Consider the following 22,530-nt stretch of genomic DNA (forward strand, 5'->3'; position numbering starts at 1 on the left):
CTGTTCTCTGAGTTTCCCTGGCATCTCTGTTCTAGAGCCTGGCCCCCTTCTCCTGTCCTAGGTCTGTGGTCCCGAGAGCATCCCAGGTTGCCTCCAGTATTCTTCTGGGTTGGTCCCCTGTTTCCTACATCTGTGTCTTTTTCATTTCTTGATTTCCATTCTCCTTTTGCTGGAGTACTTGCTGAAGTGATTTCCAAAGAACAGGTGGACAGGAAGTAAATTTTCTGAGTTCTTTTTTGTCTGAAACCTTTTGCATTCTCCCTCACTCAGATCGCTGGCTTGTCTGACAATAGAATCCTAAGGAGAAAGTCACTGTGCTTGAACATGTGAAGACATCGGTCCACTGCGTTCGAGCTGTGAGAAGTCCAATGCCCGTGTGTGTGCATGTGTGTGCATGTGTGTGCACGCACATGTGTGCACGCATAGAGAAAGGGAGGGCCGTTTCATCTTCAAATGCCTATATGTTCTCTTGTCTGTTAAACAGGGTCTTCTCTCACTGAATCTATTTCCAGCCGAACAAGAATTCGCATGCATTCAATGAATAAATCATGGAAAAATAGCTGCAGATAAATAATTAAATGATTATAAGAGAGTCTCGTTAAAACATAGTTAGGCTTGATAACAACAACAAAAGGGCCGTGGAATTTCTGTAGTCCACCTTTCAATGGGGCTGATCAACTTTTTTACTCATTGAAGCCTTAATAAGGACCCATTGCTCAGTTGCTTGTTTCTTCTCAAAGCCCTCTTGATGATAACATCTCTGTTATTTGTAATTACATGTAGATTATTCTTTTCTAGATCCAAAATAGACTTCTCTAAATACTACTGAAGAGATTAGCATATGCATCTGATTTTATTACTACATTTTAATACCATGTTGGCAATTTATCCCGCGGATGAAATGGTGTAGATTGTCCTCTGCCTCCGCGTCTCCATCACACAGCGACCCGATGCCCATGCAGGGCTGCTCTGCAGCTGCGGTTGGAAAAGCTCAGCCCTTGGCTCGTCTTCGTTAGATGCAGAGTCTGAGTCGCTGGAAACTCCTCTCTTGTTTCCTCACCATTCCAAGCTGTTCTGCTTTGACACTTGCCCGCATCCTCCTGAAAGAAAGTTTAGGTGTTCCGGTGCCAGGAATGCTCAGAGAATCTAAGTTACAGAAATGTGAACACTGAATGCAATCACATGTTATTTTGAACTTTTTTACATCTTTAACAAATAGGTTCTTTGTTCTCATGAAACTTTTGGACTTTATTCTTTCAGAATTTAAAGGTAATTTCTTCTGTGTTGGAGTCGAGGGCACAAAGGCACCTCTATTTCTACATGGATGTCCTTGTTGAGATGTGCACTCAGATGGATTTGAGAAAAAACTGAACTAGATAGGTTTTGCAAAAGTATCTTTGGAGGGCTTTTGGCTTGACAACTTCACGTCAACCATTCTCGGGAAAGAATTGAGCATATATTCTACTCAGTCCCTACTCTTCTTTTCACTGACTTTGGCATATTTCCCTTCTTTTCAAACTACATCGCCATCTCTAAGTCCAGCCCTAGGACCAGACTCTTTAGCCGGGCCTCCGCTCACCGCCTTCTGCTCTCTGAAGCTGCGAGCCCTGTGTCCAGCCTTCAAGCCTCAGGGCTTTGGAGCAGGGCAGCCCGTGGCTCCGCATGCTTACCTCTCATAGCCCTTACCTGGTTTCTTTGTCCTGCAGTATTTGTTGTGTGCCTGTCCAATGTCAGAGCTAATTGTCGTGTATATGCCTACTGGGCAGAGAACAGTGTCTTCAAATAATTCATTTTCCTGACACTGCTCTGTGCTCAGCAACTGTTTGTTGAATGAATAAGTGGTAGTGTGTTTTAAAATTAATATATTCTTTTCTTTCTTTTGGGACAAGTTGGGGAATCAGCAGACATGATAATTCCATCAATTACCTTGACTTCTTGAGAGCAGTGGAGAACAGCAAGCCAGCAAGACCTCAGCCAAAAGAAAAAGAAGAGAGCGTGCCAATCAATTTTTCCACCCTGAGTCCAGAGGAGGTGGTGAAGAACATTCAGGAGGTCGTCAGCACCTGCCAGCCAGCTTTGCTGAAGGTATGGAGACAGAAAAGCGCTCGGTGGCGAGACTCACCCCAATTCATGGAAAACAAGACCCTCCCACCTCTTTCTCTTCTCCTTGGGGTGTCCAGTTTGTCAAGATCAGGTTGTTTATTGGAGCGAATATGTGTCCAATTTTGCTCTATAAAAAGCCACCATGATTCCACCCAGCTTGTGTCTTCTAAGGTGAAAGTCCTCAGTATTTAGCAAATACTGGGTGTGGGGTAAGGTCAATGGGTCCTGAGTAAACAGGGCAGAGGACAGAGGCCTTTGTCTGACAGTAGGCTTGGAACAGCCCATGGGCTCTCAGTGTGGCCAAGCACTGAGCCCGTGGGAATGAGTGGCACTAGGTTGGTCAGGGCCAGGCTGTGGCACGAAGACTTCCCTGTGAAGGCCACCAGGAGCCAGGGGCTGACGTTTCACAGCATACATCTGTACGGCACCTTAACGGCACCAAGCACTTATGCATGGAATGATGCTACAAACCATGCTGGTGTCCTTGGAAATAGTGCTGTGGGAACACACTCCTGGCAAGGTGGTGGTCCCCAGTCAGGTCCACAGCCACATTTCCTCCTGTGGTAGCAGTTCTCACAGGCTTCTGCAGATGACATAAGACAGCACATCCAAAGTGCCCCGGAGAAAGCTGGGCACATGCAGCCCAAACAGCCACTGTCAAAATAGATTTCAGGATCTGCTCAGCAACTCTAGAGCCATGTGCACTGAAGCCCCAAAGTGAAAATCCCCTCGATGTTGCAAAGCCCTGGCTTCCACAGCATGAGTGTTCGGTGCTGCACTGAGAAGGGGGCTCCTACCACCCTGCAGACAGCCACGCTCCTTCCCCCAGGAGCTTTGATTAGCCAGAACCCCGATGAGATCCCATGAGTCTTTTATCTCTTTGATCACAACCTTGTAAGCTGGGGTTATTGATGCTGTTCCACAGGAGGGGAAACTGAGGCTCAGAGTGAATAAACTTGCCCGAGACCATACAGGTGATATGTAGCAGAGCCAGGAACACGGGTAGGAAGAGAAAAATGGGCTTGCCCCAGCCCTTCTTTTCCAAATCCGGGTGGTTTGAAGAATGAAAGTCCTGAAGATCGCTCACTGATATGTGCTGTTTACCATCCACGACTTACCATGAGTGTTGACTGGAGTCTCTGGACTTTGAAGAAGCCAAGGTTCGAGACTCATTTACATGATAAGGCTCTTCAAGATGGGCCAGTAAAACGAAAGGCCAAAGGAGATAACTCACTCTCCATTCCTGAGATTTTTTTTAAACTTTTTTTTTTTTTTTTTGGAAATCAGATCCCTATTTCCTGGGTGTGGGGAGGCGAGGTGGGCTGCGGCGATCGAGTGTAAGGGATGGGTGGGGAGAGAAGGAAAGAGGCAGGTGCAGCCAGCAGCTTGTGGAAGAGCGCGGCCTCGTCCTGGACAGCAGTCGCTCCTCTGCACCCAGGGGCGCTCTAGGAGCATCTGACCTTTTTATGTCTTTAATGAGTATCTAAGGAAAATCAGTATGAGCGTGTTATGCGTCACCTGGAAAATCACATGACGGTGACGTGCTAAGCTTCAACACTGGAGCTTGTGCTGAGGTTGCCCTGCCCAGTGGTCCCCTGGTCAGGCTTGCAGACTCCGATGTCTGCCGGGAGTGGGTGCGAAATAAAGGACAGAGGTGCCGGCCAGGCAGGGAGCCCAGCCCTGTCTGAAGGCAGCTTCTCCTCAGCCCCAGCCGACATTGCTGAGCTGAAAACTGGGCCCAGTGTTGCTAGATCTTGTCATTTTTCATGAGACAATGTGAACTCTCCTGATCTCCGGCTGTTAGCACATATTTCAGATTTTTCAAAAGGTCTCTGCAGGCCAAATAAATCCATTTGCAGATTGGCTTTGCCCCTTCTAGCCTAAAGTGGCACCACTTTGACATCTCTCAGGATGTTTCTCATGAGGTCTGTGGAGCCTTTGGGAGGAACTGCGGTTCTCACTTTTGAGAAACGCTCGTAGGTGATGAGGTTCTGAGCAAGACAGTAAGATTCTCTGGCCAAGAGTGTGGAAGGCGGGTTGGAGGAAGAGAGGACATGGGGGAGGGGACAGTAGAGAGGAAGGAGTGTTGGCATCAAAGGACAGCCATCAGAGAGGACACCGATGTCTTTGTGCACTTCCACATCTCACTGGAAATGTCTCACACGCATCCTGCTTCTGAAATGACATAACCATACCTTATGTGTGTGTGGTGTCTTATAGATTCCTAAGCCTTTTCACATTTGATTCTTCCACCCGCCCTGTGGCTTACACACGGACCAAGGGAAGTGTACAGCCTGTGGCCAGAGGGAGCCCAGGTCACCTCTTAGGTCCACTGAGCATGGCACAGTGCTCCTGTCACCACACTGCAAGCCTTCTCATGTCCTTGCAGCACAGAATGCTGTTTGCCGTGTTCATTTTTATGATTGTTCTCCTTAACATTTGTTGAGATCCCCTATACGCCAGGTACCTGGATAGGTGCATTTTCAAGTACACTTAGTAAAACTTACAACCACCCTCTGAGTTAAGTTCACCTTCATAGCAAAGCTGAAGCTCAGAGACTTTAAGGACCCGTGGTGTTCAGCAGAGCCCAGGTTCAAATACCAATTCCTGACTGTGGGGCCAGGGGATTTCTCACTGAAGACAGCTACCTGGTATTACCACAGGCTAAATAAGAATTTGAAGCCATATAGTATTTTAAGGTTAATTTGGTTACACATATACCATCACCCCTGTGGTATGCCTGAAGTGTGCCTAATTAGCCCTGAGTGAGAATTAACCCCAAGGGAATTTGGTTTAGGGTTTGCAGACATATTAAATACTTACTTAAAAAAAAATCTTAATCTACCACTTGATACAGATTTCCTAGTGCAATAAAGATGAATGATTTTGTTTCAACAGATGGAAAAAATGTGCTTTCTTTTCACAGCACATTGTGCACTTTTTCAGCTTTCCTCCTGTGCTGCTGGGTTTGCTGTGCGTGCCGCAGCCCCTCCAGCACAGGCACGGGCAGGGTCTTTCCCGGACGCAAGGCCACCCGGGCCAGAGGGTCAGGAAAGGAAAGCAGACTCAGTGTAAAATCTTCCAGGTGGGGGTGGGGATGGGGGTGGTCCCATGGTCCCTCCTCCTACCCACTCCCAAGGTCAGACACCTGCCTTGAGACCCCTGCCACAATGCGGTGGGATCTCTTCTGAGCCTCCTCTCACAGACAATTTAAACTTTAAGGAGCTAGAGTTTAATGGTTGAGAGACCGTGAGCAAGTTACTCTCTACTCTCCTCTGTAAAATGGGGCTCCCGGGAGCAGGGGTGAGGTTTATGTTATGGGCACCTGGGGCCAGGATTTCTTTTCACGCTTCTTCCTCACATCCAAATAGGTGCAAATTTTCTCTAGAATGCTTAAGCTCTCACGCTGTGTGCACGCCTTACTGTGTCACTCCTTCAGTAATGGTGCATTTTTATTTAGTGATTTAGAATTTACGAGGGACTTTCAGACACCAGATTTCATTTGCATTCAGCATAAATGATACTTAAGGAAAATATTTTTGAAATATTCACTTGACAATAGCATTTGCCATGTTATTTTCTTTATTTTTTTTAAGGCATTTTCTGCATTGGATAAAGAAGACACGGGGTTTGTAAAAGCTACAGAATTTGGACAAGTTCTTAAGGATTTCTGTTACAAACTATCCGATAATCAGTATCATTATTTTCTGAGGAAACTAAGAATTCATCTAACCCCCTATATAAATTGGAAGTATTTTCTCCAGAACTTCAGCTGTTTCCTTAAGGAGGTAAGAATGTCTGCAGCACATAAACATCTCTTTGTGAAAATGAGTTAAAATTAGTTCTTACAAAATGGATAATTGATTAAAACTATGTCAGATAAATTGGCAATCACCTCATGTAATTAGCTCATTCTAAATGAAAAATTGGTATCAATTCTACATAGAATATTAACAGGTGGATATATATCATTTGCTTTATTGGAAAGATTTTACTTTATTTTCAGAGAAGCTTGGGAGCTTGCTTTTGTCTGGTGGTTTTAGAGGTCTAAGTAATCTTAGGTCCCAGAAGATGACCTGGTGTCCAGAGAAGTGAGGCCCACTGTGTGCCAGGCCCTGGGCTATGTGTCGGCAAAGCCTGGGGTAGAGTGAACGTGGAGATGGTGGGTTCCAACAGAGGCATGCTCAGCAGGAGGAAAGGCCCCCGGGAGAGGCAGGGAGGGCTTCCTGGAGGAGGGTAAGTGGCCGACCACAGGGCTCTTGTTCCATCCCGGGATGGTCTCTATGGCTGCACAAGCTGTTTATTCTTAGGTTGGTTTTCATCTCTAAACGCAAATGGACCAACATCATTAGCAACGATTACAACCTAGTTTCAACCAACACCTAATTTCTTTGATCACCATTCTGTGCAGGCGCTGTGGTCCCTGCCTTTGCGAAAGGGGAGGTGAAAAATAAATGTGAAAAATTCAAAAATAATGCCGCAGCTAAATCACAGCAGACTTGTACTGGAATGTATTTAACTGTGCGGGATGCTTACGTCATTTCGTCTCATGCTTTTCCATATAATGATATGATAAACACCTATGCTCATAATTCCTCGCTCATTTATCTGGGACAAGTTCTTGGAAATGAGATTACTAGAACAAATAGCATGAACATTTTTAAGGTTTGAGGTTAGCAGTCACAATCGCAGCAAACACTATCGAGTGCTTTCTGTGAGCAGGCCGCTGTTCCCAGTCCTTCGTGTGTTTAACTCGTGTGACCCTTTTGATATCACTATGATGTATGAGCTGTTGTATCCCCATTTTATAGATGAGGACTCTGGCACAGAGACATTGGGTAACTTGTCCACAGTCACCCAGCCAGCGAGTGGCAGAGCTGATTTGTAAACCCAGGAAGGAAGTCTTGCCCCAACTCCAGCCTCCTAAGCACTGTGCTTTTGTGACATTTTTTCATCTTTGCCATTTAGATGAATGTTTCTGCAAAATGCAGGCTATTGTGTTGCAAGTCTTTAAACTTTATATACATGGTATTATATTGAATGTTGTCTTTTGCACTGACTTTTTTCTTGCTTAATATTGTGTGTTTAAGATTCATCCACGTTAGTACATTGGGTTTAGTTTATTCACTTCAGCTGCTATGCAAATAGTCTTCTAAATGAATGTGTTCTTTTGAATGGACGTGCGACCGTTCAGTTGTCCTCCTGTTAATGAGCATGTAGGTTGTTCCCAGTTTCCTCCATCACAAGCAAGGTGCCGGTCAGCCTCCATCTGTGCCTGCCTCCGTACGAGCACACGCCACCCTGCGCAGAACTGCTGATCGGAGGCAGGCCAGCTTCCCCAGAGGCTGCCAACATCCTCCTAAGTTGTTGTACCAGCGTTCACCCCCACCAGCAGTGCAGGAGCATTCCTGACCCTCCACATCCCTGCTCCCCATTATCAGATGCTTTCACCTCTGCCGAGCTGCTCGTTAATAAGGCCGAACACTTCCACAAGCTGTTAGTTGTTGAGGTTTCATCGTCTGCAAATTACCCAAAAGGATTCCAGTCCTTGTTGGCATGTGAGTTGCAAATACCTTCTCCTGGTCTGTAACTTGTCTTTGCTCCTTGTTTTGGTGAGTTTATTTTTAGTAATTATACTTTCTGTGATTTAAAAAAAAAAAAAACATATTTATTGTGGATATTTTGGAAAATATAAAAGTAAAGCAGTCATCTAAGTCCCATGATGACAGTATGACAAGAACAACCTCGACTGCTGTTCAGTGAGCACCTGCTAAGCTCTGGGCCCTCCCGCACACTTTCACATCTCGTCATTACCCCAGTGAGGAAGTGGAACAGAGGGGCTCAGAGAGGTCGGGACACTGCCCGCCCCCAGCAAGGAGCGGCTGCCCGGGGTTCAGCATCAGGGCTCCTGCTCTTTCTGTGTGCCACGTGGCCTTTTTTTTTCCATTCCCCCTCCCCTATTTTTAATGCATTTTTTTACAGAGTGGAGATAACACTGTATATATAATCGTGTATCTTGATTTTTTTCACTTAATGTTAAATTGCACCACGTCACTTAAAGGTTTTCCAAACATCAGTTAAAATGTCTCTATAACATTCCATCAGCTCCCTTATTTTTAAGCATTCAGATTTTTTTCCCCAGCTTTTGCCACTATAATTTACTCTGCAGTAAACACTCTGTGTGTAAGTCTATATCCACATTTTGGATTCTTAGGAAAGAAACCAAGAAATAAAATAACTGGGGTCAAAGGATAGGAATATTTTTATTGATATTGAAATAAGCCCTTACATTTTTAAAAATATTTTTTTCTTTTAGATTGAATCTATGAAATCACCATTTTTAAAGTAATAAATAGTTGAATACTGATAATTTCATATGGTTTAAGCCAACATTTTAGAAGTCACTTATATCCATTTTACACTACTTGAGATATACTGATCATTTTGAAGAATTAAAATTAGCCCTAGGGACAAGCAGGGTTAACATTTTGGTGTATTTACACCCAATCCTTTTTTCTATACAAATGTCCCTTGGGAGTGGGGTCAAGGACAGAATGTAAATGCTGTTGAGTTTGGGGGCTTCTGGGGATTTTCTGGACTCTTGCAAATGTTTTTTTTTTTTTTTAACAAACATTTTTCATTTGTTTCTAAGTAATACACGCTTATATGGAAATAAAATTGAGTTGTTGCAAGAGCTTTAACAAGAGGTCACTTGAGCCACCTATCCAGCCCCCCATCTGCTCCCCAAAAGCAAGTCCTCCCAACCTTTCACCGTCGCTGTTTCTTCAGCTGTGCCCTGCCACCTCTCAGTGACACCCTGACCCTCTGCCTCTTAAACTGTCAGTCATAGGCACCGCTCACTCACCGACTGGCTGATGAGGCAGATGAGGACCTGGCTGTCCCGTCCCAGCCCGCCAGCGTCTCCTGCGGGGTCCCCTGGCCCACTCTCTCATGCCTTTCACTTCCCGTGACAGCTCTGGCCTCTCCGTGGGACTCGCTTTTCTCTACAGTGTGGATTTTGTTTGTGTGCCATCCACCGTGTGGATTCGTTCACTCTCTGTTGGCATGGACGTGTCTCCTGTGGGTCCATGTGTGCCAGGCTTAGCAGCAAACCGAATGGCCACGGTCCAGTCCCTGCCCTCCAGGAGCCTCTCCTGTGGTGAGGGGACCACCGAGGAGTGAGTAAATGCACGTGCTGTGAGGAAAATGGGCCAGGCAGAGGAGGGCCTGTCTGAGAGGGGTGACACCAAGTAGAGACCGAGTGAGGGGAGGGCATGAGCCCAGTGACATCTATGGTACAGCTGGTGCCACACTGGGCAGCAGGGGCTGACTGGCTGGAGGAGCGGGGGCTCAGTGGTGTGGCACCTGTGGGTGCAGGAAGGACTGGTCTGCAGGGGACACGGTCAGCAAGAGGCAGGGCTGGCAGCTGGGTGACTTGGGGTCCTCGTGGAGACTTTGGCTTTGACACTAAGTGGGTGGAGGTGTCTTTGTCTGCTGTGGCTGCCATATCACATGCCTATGAGCAGAGGAGGCAGGCTCGAGCCTCAGCAGCCTGCCGTCCTGCTCAGTGTGGCCACAACCATCTGTGCACAAGTCCCTGGGCGCCTCTCTCAGACGCAGGGCACACAAACGTCTGCAGCTTTGCCACCTGCCAGTTTGCTCCCCAGCATGAGTTATCTCTGCCTGGTCTCCTCTACAGAGCTGCCTTCGCCTCTGCAAGCACCTTGCTCACCGTCCCCGTGGGGAGGCTTAGGGCTCATGGCAAAATGAGTGAGGACGAGGAATGCGCTTAGGGATGGGAGTGCCCCTGCCGGGTGGGGAGAGATGGCTGTGATTGTGTCAGTGCCTGAATTGGCCTCAGAGGATGTGGGGACACCTGACTGAGAAGCCAGCACCTGAGCAGAGTAAGTCAGAGGAGTGTCCTCTACCAGGAGGACAAGGTGAGCGAGGGACTTCTAGGCCAAAAGGACAGCACGGGAGGGCGGGCGTGAGACCAGAGTACGAGGGGTGACCACGGGCAGTTCTGGGCGTAGTGCATAACAGGGACGTGGGGGTTCTCTTTTGTCTTGTTTGTCTGCCAGGGGGGTGGGAGGAGGAGGTAGGGACAGACCACCAGCGTCCTACGTCCTATGCTACAGAGTCAGGTCATTTCTGTGCACAAGAAGATTCGATTCTGAGCAGGGAAGTGGGTGGCTGGAAGGGTGAGGAGCTGCCGGGGTACCCGAACCGCGTTCATCAGGAAGCCCCCTAAAGCTGAATCCTGAGGTGTTTTCTTGACAGAAGGGAAAGGAAGAGACGGATTACAGGAAGAGCTCCTGCATCACCCTTACGCTCATTAAATACGATACCAGCCACCCTTTTCCTCTAGCGGTGCACAGGAGGCTAGTAATTAAAAGGAGATTACCAGAATGTAATTAAGACAGTCGGCATCTCTCCTCGCAAAGCAAGTTCACCGTGAATAATCCCTGGCCAAGCCCAATGCGTTCTTGGAAAGGGAAAAACTGGAGCTGTGGTTAAGACATTGTGTAAGGCCTTGAACAGACTGAAAGTACACAGAGATGAGATTTCACACCTACTCATAATCCTGTTCTTATACCGGATGCACCACTCAGTCTGTCCTCAACCACTTTTACGGATCTCATCTGCCTGTCACACAGACGCGTGAAGATGATCCGGTCTCCTCATAGCGGGTGCCGCCGACTTTCCCATCCCTGGAATGTGGCTTTGCCGTCCCCTCGTCCCCTCCTAGCTACTCCTGCTGCTTCCTGAAACACCGCTCAAGTCAGACACCGCTTCTCCAAGTGCGGTCACGGACCCCCAGCCAGCACTCACCAGCCCACCCAGGCGCAGGATCGGTCTCCAGGGGCAGGGCCCAGGAGTCTTCATGCGCAACAGACATGGGGGTCGTTGTGCCGCACTCTGGACTCGAGTTTGGGAACCAGCCCCATAAGCATAGAGGCCTGAGAGCGGATGGGAAGGTGGAGTTGACTTCAGTCTTTTCGGGCAGGAGCCAGCCTTCATCCCAGGCCACCTAGAATCCTTCATGCCTTGACTCAAGATGAGAAACACTAACCTACGCGGCACAAAAGAGGAGCAAGGTATTAAAATCAAATGCTACCCAGTGGCCTGGTTTAAGAAGCAGAACGAAACGAAAGGGGCCAGTAGTGGATTACGGCACAAGTGCTCTTCCCATAAGATTCCCCCAAACCGGGCGAGAACATCATGCGACCTCCTCTCCTCGCAAACACCTCTTCTCACTTCTGGAAGAACATTTTACATTCAAAATGCTACGTGCAAAATGTAGAGTATCACCTTGCTTTTAGGAAATCGCTCCTGTTTAACATTTCTTTTAAATCTTGAAGTGCAATTTCAGTATCTTCTCTGAATATGAAAACAAAGCACGGAGAAGGAATAGAATTTTTGAAAGACATAGTAGAAACCCATATAAAATTTTTCTACTTTATCACCATGGAAATAATGGAATCTTTTAACAAAACACATCTATATTCAGTGCAGAGTAATTATTTTGTCACATTCCAGCAAGCAGAGAGCCAATAAGATCTTTCCTTACTTTGTGTTTATAGTATATGATCTTTAAAGTCATTCACTTATATGTTAAATAACTCGAAAATGTTTTTTCCAAGAGAGAATTTAAGAACATAGTTTTCAACCGAAGAGACCATAAAGCACATCAAAACGTTTGTAATCTTATGAACATCATATTTATATTTGTCGCCAACAGTGTTACTTCGATGTATCTTTCTTTTTATTGTAAATATAGTGGTGTCCATGTATTTTTAATGAATGTGATAAAGAATGGGAAAGTTACAGCCTTTTCAGGAAAGGGCTGTAAGATTATTGCAAATAAATTAAGTAGATTAAGATGTTATCCTTACTGTTATTTACTCTTTCTCCCAATGGCAAGAAAAGCTAAGTCTTCTTGATGTAATTTCAGTGATTTTAAATGTTTCCCCTGAATTTCACTCACCACTTGCTAATGCAGTGTTCACGACCTGTCGTCCTATAGACTGGTGAAGCTGTGTCAAGTTGTGAGAGGGACTCGGGCCCACTGGATGCTCGGGGTGGCCTTGCTGACAGGCTAGGGCGAGGGGACTGCTGGGCCCTCTGGGCCTTACCACAGTCTTGAATGTCAGCAGCAGTGACCCAGCAGGAACCAGGTAGACAGTATGTATCCACTGCTCCTCCTCGGGCTTTGAGTTGGGAGCACCGGCTGTCCTGCAGCTGGAGAGCCTGGTAGCTTGGCGGAGGAAGTATCTGCCTCCTCTGAGCACCAGCATCCACACTGGTCCTAGCACTGTCCCAATGTCTGCGCCATTGCAGATAGTTGACCTGGTAAAGCCACCTATAGCAACAAAAGCACCAGCATGAAAATAGCATCATCACGGAAGATTAGTAATTAGGTGGTACAACCTGCTAAAGCTGACTCCCGCTTAGCATGGTGCACAGTTATCCTTTTAAGGTTAAAACATTCTCCCAAGTCCAGGCTTGTGACAGCAACACTGCAGTTCCTCCATGCACGGTGCCTGAGCCCCACCTGGATCTGAAGCCTCCTTTTGGGGAGGAGTCTAAGTCCCTCCCCTTCCAGCCCCAGTCTCCAGGGTGTGGACAGTCTAGGGCTGGGCACCTGCTCTGCTCTAACGGCTGCCAGACGGGGCTCGCTGGGGACAGGGCAGGAGTCAGCCACCAAAGGGAGAGTGACCTCATCTCCCCCTTACCCATTGGAGAGACCCCTTTTTAAGCACAGCTGTTTCAGGCAGAAGACAAGGCTATCGTGAATGCAGGCAGGGAGTCTTGGAAGAAAGTATACCTAAATTGAGTTTATGGTAAAGTAGCTGTTTTAATGTGTATGACTGAGTCTATGCAAACCCGAAAGTCCCATGTTGCTGGCAGGCAGGGACAGGGTCCTGTTCCCCTTTGTGTCCCCACTCCATATAATGCCAGCAGTGGTAGAGCAGCAGCCAGCCTCTGGGGAACTGCTCTGCACGATCCTGTACGGTCCCTCTGATGTTCACCTCGTATTTGCCACCCTGCAGCATTCCCAGGACACTTTTGCAAGCTTCTCCTCTTGAATCTGAGCTGGTACTCTTTCTTGATTCTTAGCCTTAGTGAGACACTATCTGTATGTTCAAAATAAATGGACCATGGTGCACCCAGTCCAGGCAGGCTCTCCATTCGTTTGGTCCCTCCAGAGCCATGGCAGCAATTTTTGGAACCATTAAGCACCAGAGTTGAGCTGTACCAGTGATTGTACCAGGTCACAGTCATATTAGGAAGCTGGGGGCCAACCCAAGCATTGACTGTCCCAAATGAGTGTTGCAGAGAAAAATCCGAAATACAGATGGCCCTGGTATCTTAATTATCATCGTATACCCAGGAATGTAACTTGTAGGATAGCTATTTACATTCCGGCTTTCGATGCCCCATTAAACTGGAAGAACCCTGACATTCAACATTCAAATGTGCACGAGGGCGTGGGCCAGGCCCTGGAAGGATGGGAAGGTGCGTGCTCTCAGTTCCCACTGACTCGTGCTCCAGCAGAAATGGCTGTGACCGCTCGTGAACAAGCCAGAAAGTTCCATCTCTCAGCTTGTCCTGAAGACTGATTTGAATGGTCTGTGCCAAGAGACTAAGGAAGGAGCGCATCGCCTACCTAGTGATTGCCTGGCCTGTTACTGTCGTCCTCTTGTCACCCAGTCAGATGGCATCAGGCACGTGCTGTGAGCCAGCCACTGTTCTCAGCCTTTCCATAAATTCACTCGGCTGATCCTCATAATAGCCCTTCAGGGTGTGGGGCTGTTGTTAGTGCTGTTTTAGAGGAGGAAACTGAGGTTCAAAGAGGTCAGGGCATCCATTCCGGCCACACAGCTGGGGACACTAAGGGTGGAATTCGAATTCCTACATTCCAGGGCCCACGCTCTCAGCTTCCTACCTATAAGATGAGGGCCGTTTTAGCGCCCACCTCACAGCGTTGCTATTCGGATTAGGCAAGTTAATGTGGAAGGAGCGTTGTTGGCACCTTACACAGCAAACACCAAACGTTTGCATTTCTTATTATTTTTATGTTCTCTCCTACTACAGTGAGTGCATGTTTAATGTTTGGTAGTGATGTGATTAAACGGTGCAGAATTTATTAAGGTGGAAGAATTTATTCTAATAGTTTTATAAATGGCTTCACCCATGAGTTTATTAATCATCAAAGGGTCAAAGGGGTGGTTTAAATGTTTCCCTCTTATTTCTCTGAATTTTACGGTAATTTCATGCTACTGAAGGATTTATAAATTGGGTGTTTGCAAAGGTCTGGGCATAGATCCTTTAGTGAACTCTGCATGGCAGAGGTAAGTGCGGAGAGCTGCAGAGGAGGGGAGGGAGAGGAGGAGGAGGGGAGAAGGGCAGGAGGAAGAGGGGAGAGTGGGGGGACGCACTCTGCATGGGTGGGGGAGGACGGGCTCACCAGGAGCTGGAGGGCCCCCCAAGCGGATGCTGAGAGACGGGGCTTCCTGTGTGTGCAGAGCCCAAGGGATGGGAAGGCACCACAGTGGGGCATGAGCTGAGGGGCAGGGATGGCACGGTGGGTGAAGCCCATGGCAAGGGTTCTGAGAGGAGGCTGCAGGGCAGGGCTGGTGGGGTAGTCTGCTCCCTCGCGCTCGCTTTGCCCGGTGGGCATCTCAAGGCGTCTGCTGCTCCAGGGCAGAAGTTTTGGTCTCTGTCATTCACCACTCTGTTGCCTCCACCCGGGATGCATGCCTGGTACATCGCAGGCCCTCAGTGTCTATGAGTCGCTCATTCCTAGGCTCAGGAGGCTCTCGTATTCTCGTGCATGTGGTGGGCAGCTGGAATTGTGATGGAATCAGAAGAGCCTGGCTTTGGGGTCAGACTGTCTCGAGCTCTAGCGACAGCTTGCAGGGGAGGTGCCTGGGGACTTCAGGCAAGTCCTGGCCTCTGGGAGGCGAGCCCCACTCACTGTCTGTAAGACGGCGGGAGCCACAGCCACGTGGGTGTTAGAAAGGATGCTATGTCACCTCCGCCCGGTGCCCAGGTGAAGGAGGCACAGCGAGGATGGCCAGCAACACTGCCAGCTTGGTTCTCAGTGAGCATGGGTTCAATCGACTCAAAGCTTGACTTGACTTATGGCCTTTCCAAAAGAAGTTCTGGAATCTTCTAATTTGCCACTGTTCATTGCCCAGAAGTGATCTGCATGTGGAAAGAGATCCCAGGTCTGAGCAGTGGTCGTGCCACCAGGAAACCTGGAGTTCTGCTGTGACTGCCTCACTTACGCAGAGTACTGGATCCCGTAGGCCGATCAGCAGTCACTACGGAACCCGGCCTCCTGGGGCCTGCGCGTGGCTCCCCGTGTGGCCTGATCCGTGGTCAAGGTTGACAGCCCGCCTTCCACACACGGCTCACACCTGATTCTTATCTGGGTTTTTTAACGTTTTATCTTTTTTTTTTCTTTTGACAGGCAGTTTTGCTGCTGTTGTTATTTTTAGTACTCATTTATTCACTGTAAATACAAATGAAGATACAGTACAATTAATTTCTTTGCTAATCAAAATATTTGATAAAATGAAGCAATTTTTCAATTCTTGGAAATAATTATACCATTCTTTAAAAGGAAGTGGAGGAATTCTTTTCTGAGTATTTCTAATTAGGAGTTTTTGCTACCTGCTGAGTTCTTAGTCTATATGAAGTTTCAGGATGTTTTTCCCCTCCTGTAAGGAATCATGGAAAAAACTATAATTGTCTCCCTAAATATTGAGAACGAAACTTAGTAGATGAACCATGTGGTCTGATGAGCTTGTTATAACCTTCATAATAGTGACATTAACATACAGATGTATTTCTAATCTGACAGCTGGGATGGACCTTTGTCTTAACCCCTTGCTCTCAGGCAGGTGCTACCGACCTCAACAGCCACAGGAGTGCCACAAAGTCCCCTTGCAATATGCCTATTGAACGTTGATGGTCAAAAAGCTACCTGTGTAAACAGCCTACTTCTTTTCTCTGTATTCTAAGCTCACCCCCTCTTATTTCTTACTAATTAGAATTTCAGACTGTATCTGTCAGCTCTTGCTATGTAACAAACAACCACAAAAGCTCAGGGGCACAAAACAGGTGTCTGAGCTCAGCTGGGCTCAGCTGCAGGTGGCTTGACGGGGACATCTGTGCTCCATGCCTCTTTCAAGCTCCTCCTTGGACCAGTATGACAGCCGGGACTCATTCTTTTCAAGGCAGTGGCTGAGGTGCAAGAGGTCTTGCCCGATTTTGCAAGTGCTTTTTAATTCTTTGGTCACATTATTCATACTACTATTCCATTGGCCACACATGGCTGAATTGAAAGCCAAGGGGTAGGGAGATAATCTCGGCCTCTGGAGCAGGAGGGATTTCACCATCATGTGACAGAGGCTGTGGACACAGGGAGAACTGAGGAGATGGGCCATGGATGCAGTAGGCTACAAGAAAACAAATGTATACGTGTCCCCATCTCCAGCCCTGCTGGACTGCCCGACAGTTGAGCCCCCCACCCCCTTTATGTTTTCTCTCTTCCCTGTTGTCTACAGAAGTTGTCAAGGATGGATTTGGTGGAAAACTGATTTTATAAGTCAGACGGGAACAAGACCGGACATGGCTGAGTGACAGGATACTAGAAGGCCCCTGTTCTGGAACCACCCCATTAGCAGAGCTGTGAATGTGAATAACAGAACATTGCGTTCAGTTGGCCCTTGTGCAGCACGTGTGCCCCTGTCTAGTGGGTTCTTGCACATGGCTTGGCTCTCAGCTCAGGGGCTGGCTCCAGCCCTTGGTTGGGGCTGGCAGGCAAGCATCTCACTTAGGGCTTTTTCTCACCTCAGGCGTGAGTTCCCTGCAGCACAGCCCTGTTTAATTCATCTTTATCACAGATGCCTGGGGATACAGCACCTTCCTGAAGTGCGTGGGGGCTCCCTGAACATGCCTGTTTTCTCCTGGAATGGCTCTTGCAGGGCACCTCTCTCCGACTGGTGTGGTCATCCTTACAGATGGAGGACCTAAGCCCAGAGGAGAGAGGCGATGCACCTGAGCAAGTCTCCAGAGGCAGAGCTGGCTCAGCCCAAACCCAAGCCCACAGCTCAGCCCCAACAGCCCTGCGGCCCAGAGCCCATGGCAGCCAGCAGGAGACATGGTTCTGCGGGATGCTCACTGCGTGCCAGACTCTGCCCAGGCTCCTGGGGGGCACCACCTAGTCTCAGACCTAGCTTCAGTTCCTTGGCAGGGCAGTTTACCTGGTTTGACCAGGTGGTTTGACCCAGGAAGTAATGGGCAGCAGAATGCCCGACCCTCTGACTATTCATGGTAGAAATGGCTTAGCCAGGAAGCAGGACTCAAACCCAGGTCTGTTTGACCTCCTGACTCAGGTGAAAACATCCACAGTCATCACCACCAGGAGCAGCAGCGAGAACAGCAGGTGTCTGGCCAAGCGCTTTACGGTGTCTGATTGGTGAGCTCCCAGCCCACCTTTGAGGTGGCTCTGTTTTTATCCCCACTTCGTCCCTGTGAGAAAAGGGGGACTGATTTGGGTGTGTATCTTGCCCAAGGTCACAGAAAAGGCGGAGTTGAGCCTTGGGTTAATGGTGGGTGGTCCTCACCCTCCAGGCCCAAGTGCCCCTCCTCCGGACCAGTGTGGCCTTCGGTGTGTTCTGTGCCATGCCAGGAGGTGGGATCTGGATCACCGGGGGCTGCCCCTCCTCCTCCTCACAGGCGCACAGCCTGAGTTGCTGAAGGATGGCAAGTCTGGCAGAGCACTGGGCCTGGGCTGGGAACCGAGCCCTATGCCTGCCTGAGGGCTCTTCCCAGGCGGTCAGCAGGAGCTGTGTGTGCCGGGAGAAACCCCCATCAGAGCAAGGACGAAACAGACTCAGGCCGCAGCAGGGAGAGGAGCAGTGGGGCCGGGCAGGAGGGAGGGCCCAAAAGGCACAGACCCTGCGGGCCTCCCTCTGACCCCCACCCAGGACTTGCTGCTGTTGGGACAGCCTCTTGGGTGGTTCCAGTGTAATGGCAGGATTTAGAACCACAGGTTTACATTGTAAAGTTGGGACTTGCTTTTTACTAAATGCGGTATACGGATAATTTGAAACTGAGAAGCTCTCTGTAAAAGCGGGTGTTAGTAGGCTCTTTGATGACGGTATGCTTCACATATGCATATTGTGACCTTTTTTCTTTTTTAACATATTTTGCCAACACTATGGTGTAGTCACAAATTGGGCCAAGAATTTTCCTTTTGGTGGTGGTGGTCTATATTTCTCTGCCACGTCTAGAAGGACAATTGTGTGCTTTTAAAAAAAAAAGGTCCCATGAATACCCTTGAATAAATGAGAGGATATCCTTTCAAAACATGTAAATTATTCTCTAATCAGGTCCGACCTAGACCTAGAGTGCGTAAGATTCCACTACGATTTTATTTTTCTTTTTTGCATTTTAAAAGCCACCAGAAGCAGCCAGGCACGCCTATCTTTGTCAGATGAGGGGCTGCTGGAGAAGCCGAGGTTGCTCTTCCCGACCACAGCGTGGATGAAGATCCGCCTGACACCCCAGCCCTTCCCCACGGGTCCCTCCCCGTTGCAGCTGGGATTCCTGGCCTGCGAGTGTCTTTTATGTGAAGTATAGTTAATACTGGAAAGTGTCATTTGCATCTGAAGATAGTGGTGTCTTTTTTGATTAGAAGAAACATTCCTTCTAGTTAAAGAGAAAGTATTACTTTTTCCCAGTTGAGATACGCTGATCACGTGAGAAGTGCTAGGGACACAAAAGCGCCAGACCAGGAGCCATCTGTCCTTCCCCAGCATCTCCAGTCACTCGGAGCGAGTCTGGCAGTGGCTGAACAGCTTTGCTAAAAAGTGAGACGGGACCCAGAATAGGCAGCTAACAGGTTCTGAGCCAAAATGCCCTGGAAGGAAAGCCCACCGGCTCTGCCCTCCCGAGGCCACTGGCTTCTCTGGGCGGTGTGGCAGGGGCAGGGTGCAGCTGCGTCAACCAGGCCTGGAGACCTTCGGGTCAATGGTTTGTCCATTATGCATCAAGGTGATGACTGTGGTGGGGGTGAGGTTTTCAGTCATCTTTATTTCTTCCATGTGCCTTTTCTTGTGGTTTCTAGGTTTTCTATAGTGGGCATGAGAGAATTATTTTTGAAGCAGGAAAAAAAATCAAGTGACGGCAGACCACCTTCCCAGGCTCCCTTGAAGGGCTGCTTCTGCTTCCCCTAGGATGGCACCCTTGCCGATCCCACTGCTTTTCCTGGCCTCCTGGCCAGGCGAGGCAAGGCAAGGGTGGGGAGGTGTTGGCATCGCCACAGACTGGGACCTGGCTGCAGCTCTTGGCACATCGAGGGGAGCATTAGTGCGCAGGCCAGCAGCCGGAGCCGAGTCCCAGCGCACCTCTTTGTTGGTCTGTGACATCAGCGTGTAGAGGAAGGATAACACTACCTTCTGCACTGGAGTTTTAGTCCATTCACCCGTGCACTTCCCATGGCTCCCCCCTCAGTCGTTTCCTCCTCAGGGAGGCCTGCGGTGGCTGCCCTGACCAGGACAGTGTCCCCACTCACCTGGAGGATTATGCTCACATCTCTGTCTTCCCCAAGGCACTCTCAGCTCCACCTGGGCAGGGACTTTAAGGATTCTCTCTTCCCTAGATTCCTGAGGTTTAGACACGTGCCCGGCACAGAGCAGGTGTCCAGAGGTGTTTGCAATGTCTCCCTCTCATGACCTTGGCATCTGCTGTGTGTGCATGCTCTGTGACTGCACCACAGGCAAGCCTATCACCACCCCTCAGGGTTCTGGGCTCAGTGGCACCCAGGTGTTACACTGACCCCTTCTTTCCGATTGAGGCACACAGGTGGAGAGCAGGGGAGAGGATTCCCACACAGGACGGAGTCACACTGACCACCTCCCTTCAGTATCGCTTGAGACCAGCATGTCCCCACCTGCAGACCTCCAGGACCCCTGACCCTCAGGGTTAAGTGTCAGTTCTTGTGTGCAAGAAGAGCAGGTGCAAAGGCCCTGAGGCAGAACTGTGCTCACTGTGTTTGTAGCAGGGTGAGAAAGGCTGGGAAGCACAGAGGCGAGGTCAGAGAGTGGGGGTGGGCTGGTGTGGGCCGTCGTGAAGCTCTGCCTGTTACTGTGATGTGCAAAGCCATTTGAGTATTTTGGCTTGATCTGATTTGCACTTTTAAAAAAAGATCATCCTCAGAGGAGAATGATTACGGGTGGAAGCTGGGAGACTGTTGCCGTAATTCATGCAAGAGATGATGGTGCATTGGACCAGGAGGTGAGGATGAAGGACCAACTTCTGGATCTGTGCTGAAAGCAGAGGCCTGGGATTGGTGGCTGGTAAGGATGTGAGCAGTAGGTAAGGATGTCACACTTGACCCCAGGCCTAAGGGACTGGAAGGACAGTTGCCATTTGCTGAGATAAAGACCACAGGAGGACGGTGTTTTGAAGTTGAAGGTTCAGGAGAAAAGAAAGAATTTTTCTTTATGAAACTAGGATATTCTACCTTGTTTAGAGCCGCCTTTACCCCAGATTATCTTTAAGTTGACCGTCCCATTCTCTAACACTTTCATAATGCGGTAACAAATAGGCCTTAGGATGTAACGGCTCAGCCACGGTAGAGACTTATTTCTCATTTACTAAATAGCTGGAGTAGCTACCCACTGATTTATTTGTATATTTCCAGACCTAGCTATACTACTCTGATTATATCAAGTTTATGGCAAGTTGTAATATCTGGTGTGTTGAAAACTTCACTGCTAGCCTTTTCCAAAAATTTCATGGCAATTTTCGTATATTTATATTTCAATGTCAATGTTAATACAGTATGCCCAATGATCCTTCCAAATATCCATAGAGATTTTTATTAGAATTTCATTAAGCTTACTTACAATTTGAGAAAGATTTTGTCTTTTGAAATTGAGTTCTTGTATGCAGTAACATAATACGTCTCTCCGTTTATTCCAGTCTTGCTTTAATAACCTTAGTAGAATACGTACAGGTTTCTTTATATAGGTCTTGTGCCTTTCCTATGGAATTTATCCCAACATATTCAGTAGCTTTGGCATTAGTGTGAATGTGGATTTTGTTCACAATTCAATTTCTAACTGGATATAGTTACTGTTTTAAAACTTTTTTTTTTTTTAGCTTGAATCCAGCCACTTTCCTAAATTGTCCTATTGAGAGTTTCTAATTGTGCAATCATATCTACAAATAATGATAAAAATTATCTTTCGACACTTATACCATTTATTTTATTTTATTATTTCAAAAGCTGGAGCCTCTAAACATGTGAACAGTAGAAATGACAGTGAGCGTGACTATTTTGTTCCTAGAATTTTTTCATCAATGGTCGTAAATTAGATTGGTACATATTTTTCTTTTAATGTATTTTCTTTACCACATTTTGGTAGTAGGGTGATATATAATGAATTGGAACGCTGTGTATCTCTTTCTGTGTTCTGAAACAACTTGACTCTATTCCTTTAGGGTTTAATATGAGTACAGCTTGCCTTTAAAATGATCTAGGCTTTTTTATAATGACAGATCATAGATCTTTTTAATGATAGATCATAGATCTTTTAACAGATTTTTCCATTTCTTTTGCATTACCTGTTTATTCAGGCTTTTCTAATACTTAAGTTAGATTTAAAAATCAATTCCATTTCCTCTGGAGTTTAAAGTATATTAAACTAGAGTTGCAGATACTACTTGGTTGGGATTCTTCCATACCTGTTGTTAGAATGACAGTGTTTCCAGTTAGTTCTGTGCTTTAACACTTTCAGAGAGCATGCACCCACATCATCCCAGGTGATCCGTGTTCCTCCTCCATAGACAAGGAAGCTGAGGTCAACAGTGGGTAAGCAGCTTGTTGCAGGGCCACACAGCCAGGTATAGAGGCAGAGTCTAGACTCAGACCCAGGACTCTGTCTTCTCATGCCAGGCTCCATCACCTGTGTCCTTTCCAGTGATGTTCACCTGGGGCCCCGTCCTCCTCTGGCCCCAAAGCTATGAAGTGCGAGAAGGGCATGACTCTACCTCCACAAGAGGCTCCTCTACACTCTCCATGCCTACAGTCCTTGTGAGGTTTAGGGAAATGCCCATGTACTTGGCCCTGGGAAGAGCATGTTCAACTGTTTGAATTCGAAAAATACATGAAGTGCATCAGTAATATCACTTGTATTTTCTAAATGAAAAAAAGAAAGGTCTTCATTTACTTTGCAAATGGCTCCAAATGGACCTATTTAAAAGCTTCTGTTAATCTTTGAGTGCTTGAGGATGTGGTGGGCTTTGGTTTGGGTGTAAGTGCATATATTCACATTTCTGAGGATATCCCGGCAGCATCCTGTGTTTGATACAATTTCATTAAGTATGAAAAACTTCATGCAT

At 47.6% G+C, this 22,530-nt stretch overlaps 1 protein-coding gene across 1 annotated transcript in view; it reads left to right on the forward strand.

Moving 5' to 3' along the window:
* Positions 1 to 22,530, forward strand: part of EFCAB6 (EF-hand calcium binding domain 6) — a 256,909-nt gene that overhangs the window by 207,186 nt on the left and 27,193 nt on the right. Inside the window, exons 23-24 of the mRNA XM_063076100.1 lie at positions 1,890 to 2,085; positions 5,700 to 5,891. Of these exons, the coding sequence (XP_062932170.1) occupies positions 1,890 to 2,085; positions 5,700 to 5,891 (388 nt within the window). The remainder of the gene's footprint in view (positions 1 to 1,889; positions 2,086 to 5,699; positions 5,892 to 22,530) is intronic.

This window comes from Cynocephalus volans, chromosome 12 (genome assembly GCF_027409185.1).
Source record: "Cynocephalus volans isolate mCynVol1 chromosome 12, mCynVol1.pri, whole genome shotgun sequence".
Taxonomy (NCBI): Eukaryota; Metazoa; Chordata; class Mammalia; order Dermoptera; family Cynocephalidae; genus Cynocephalus; species Cynocephalus volans.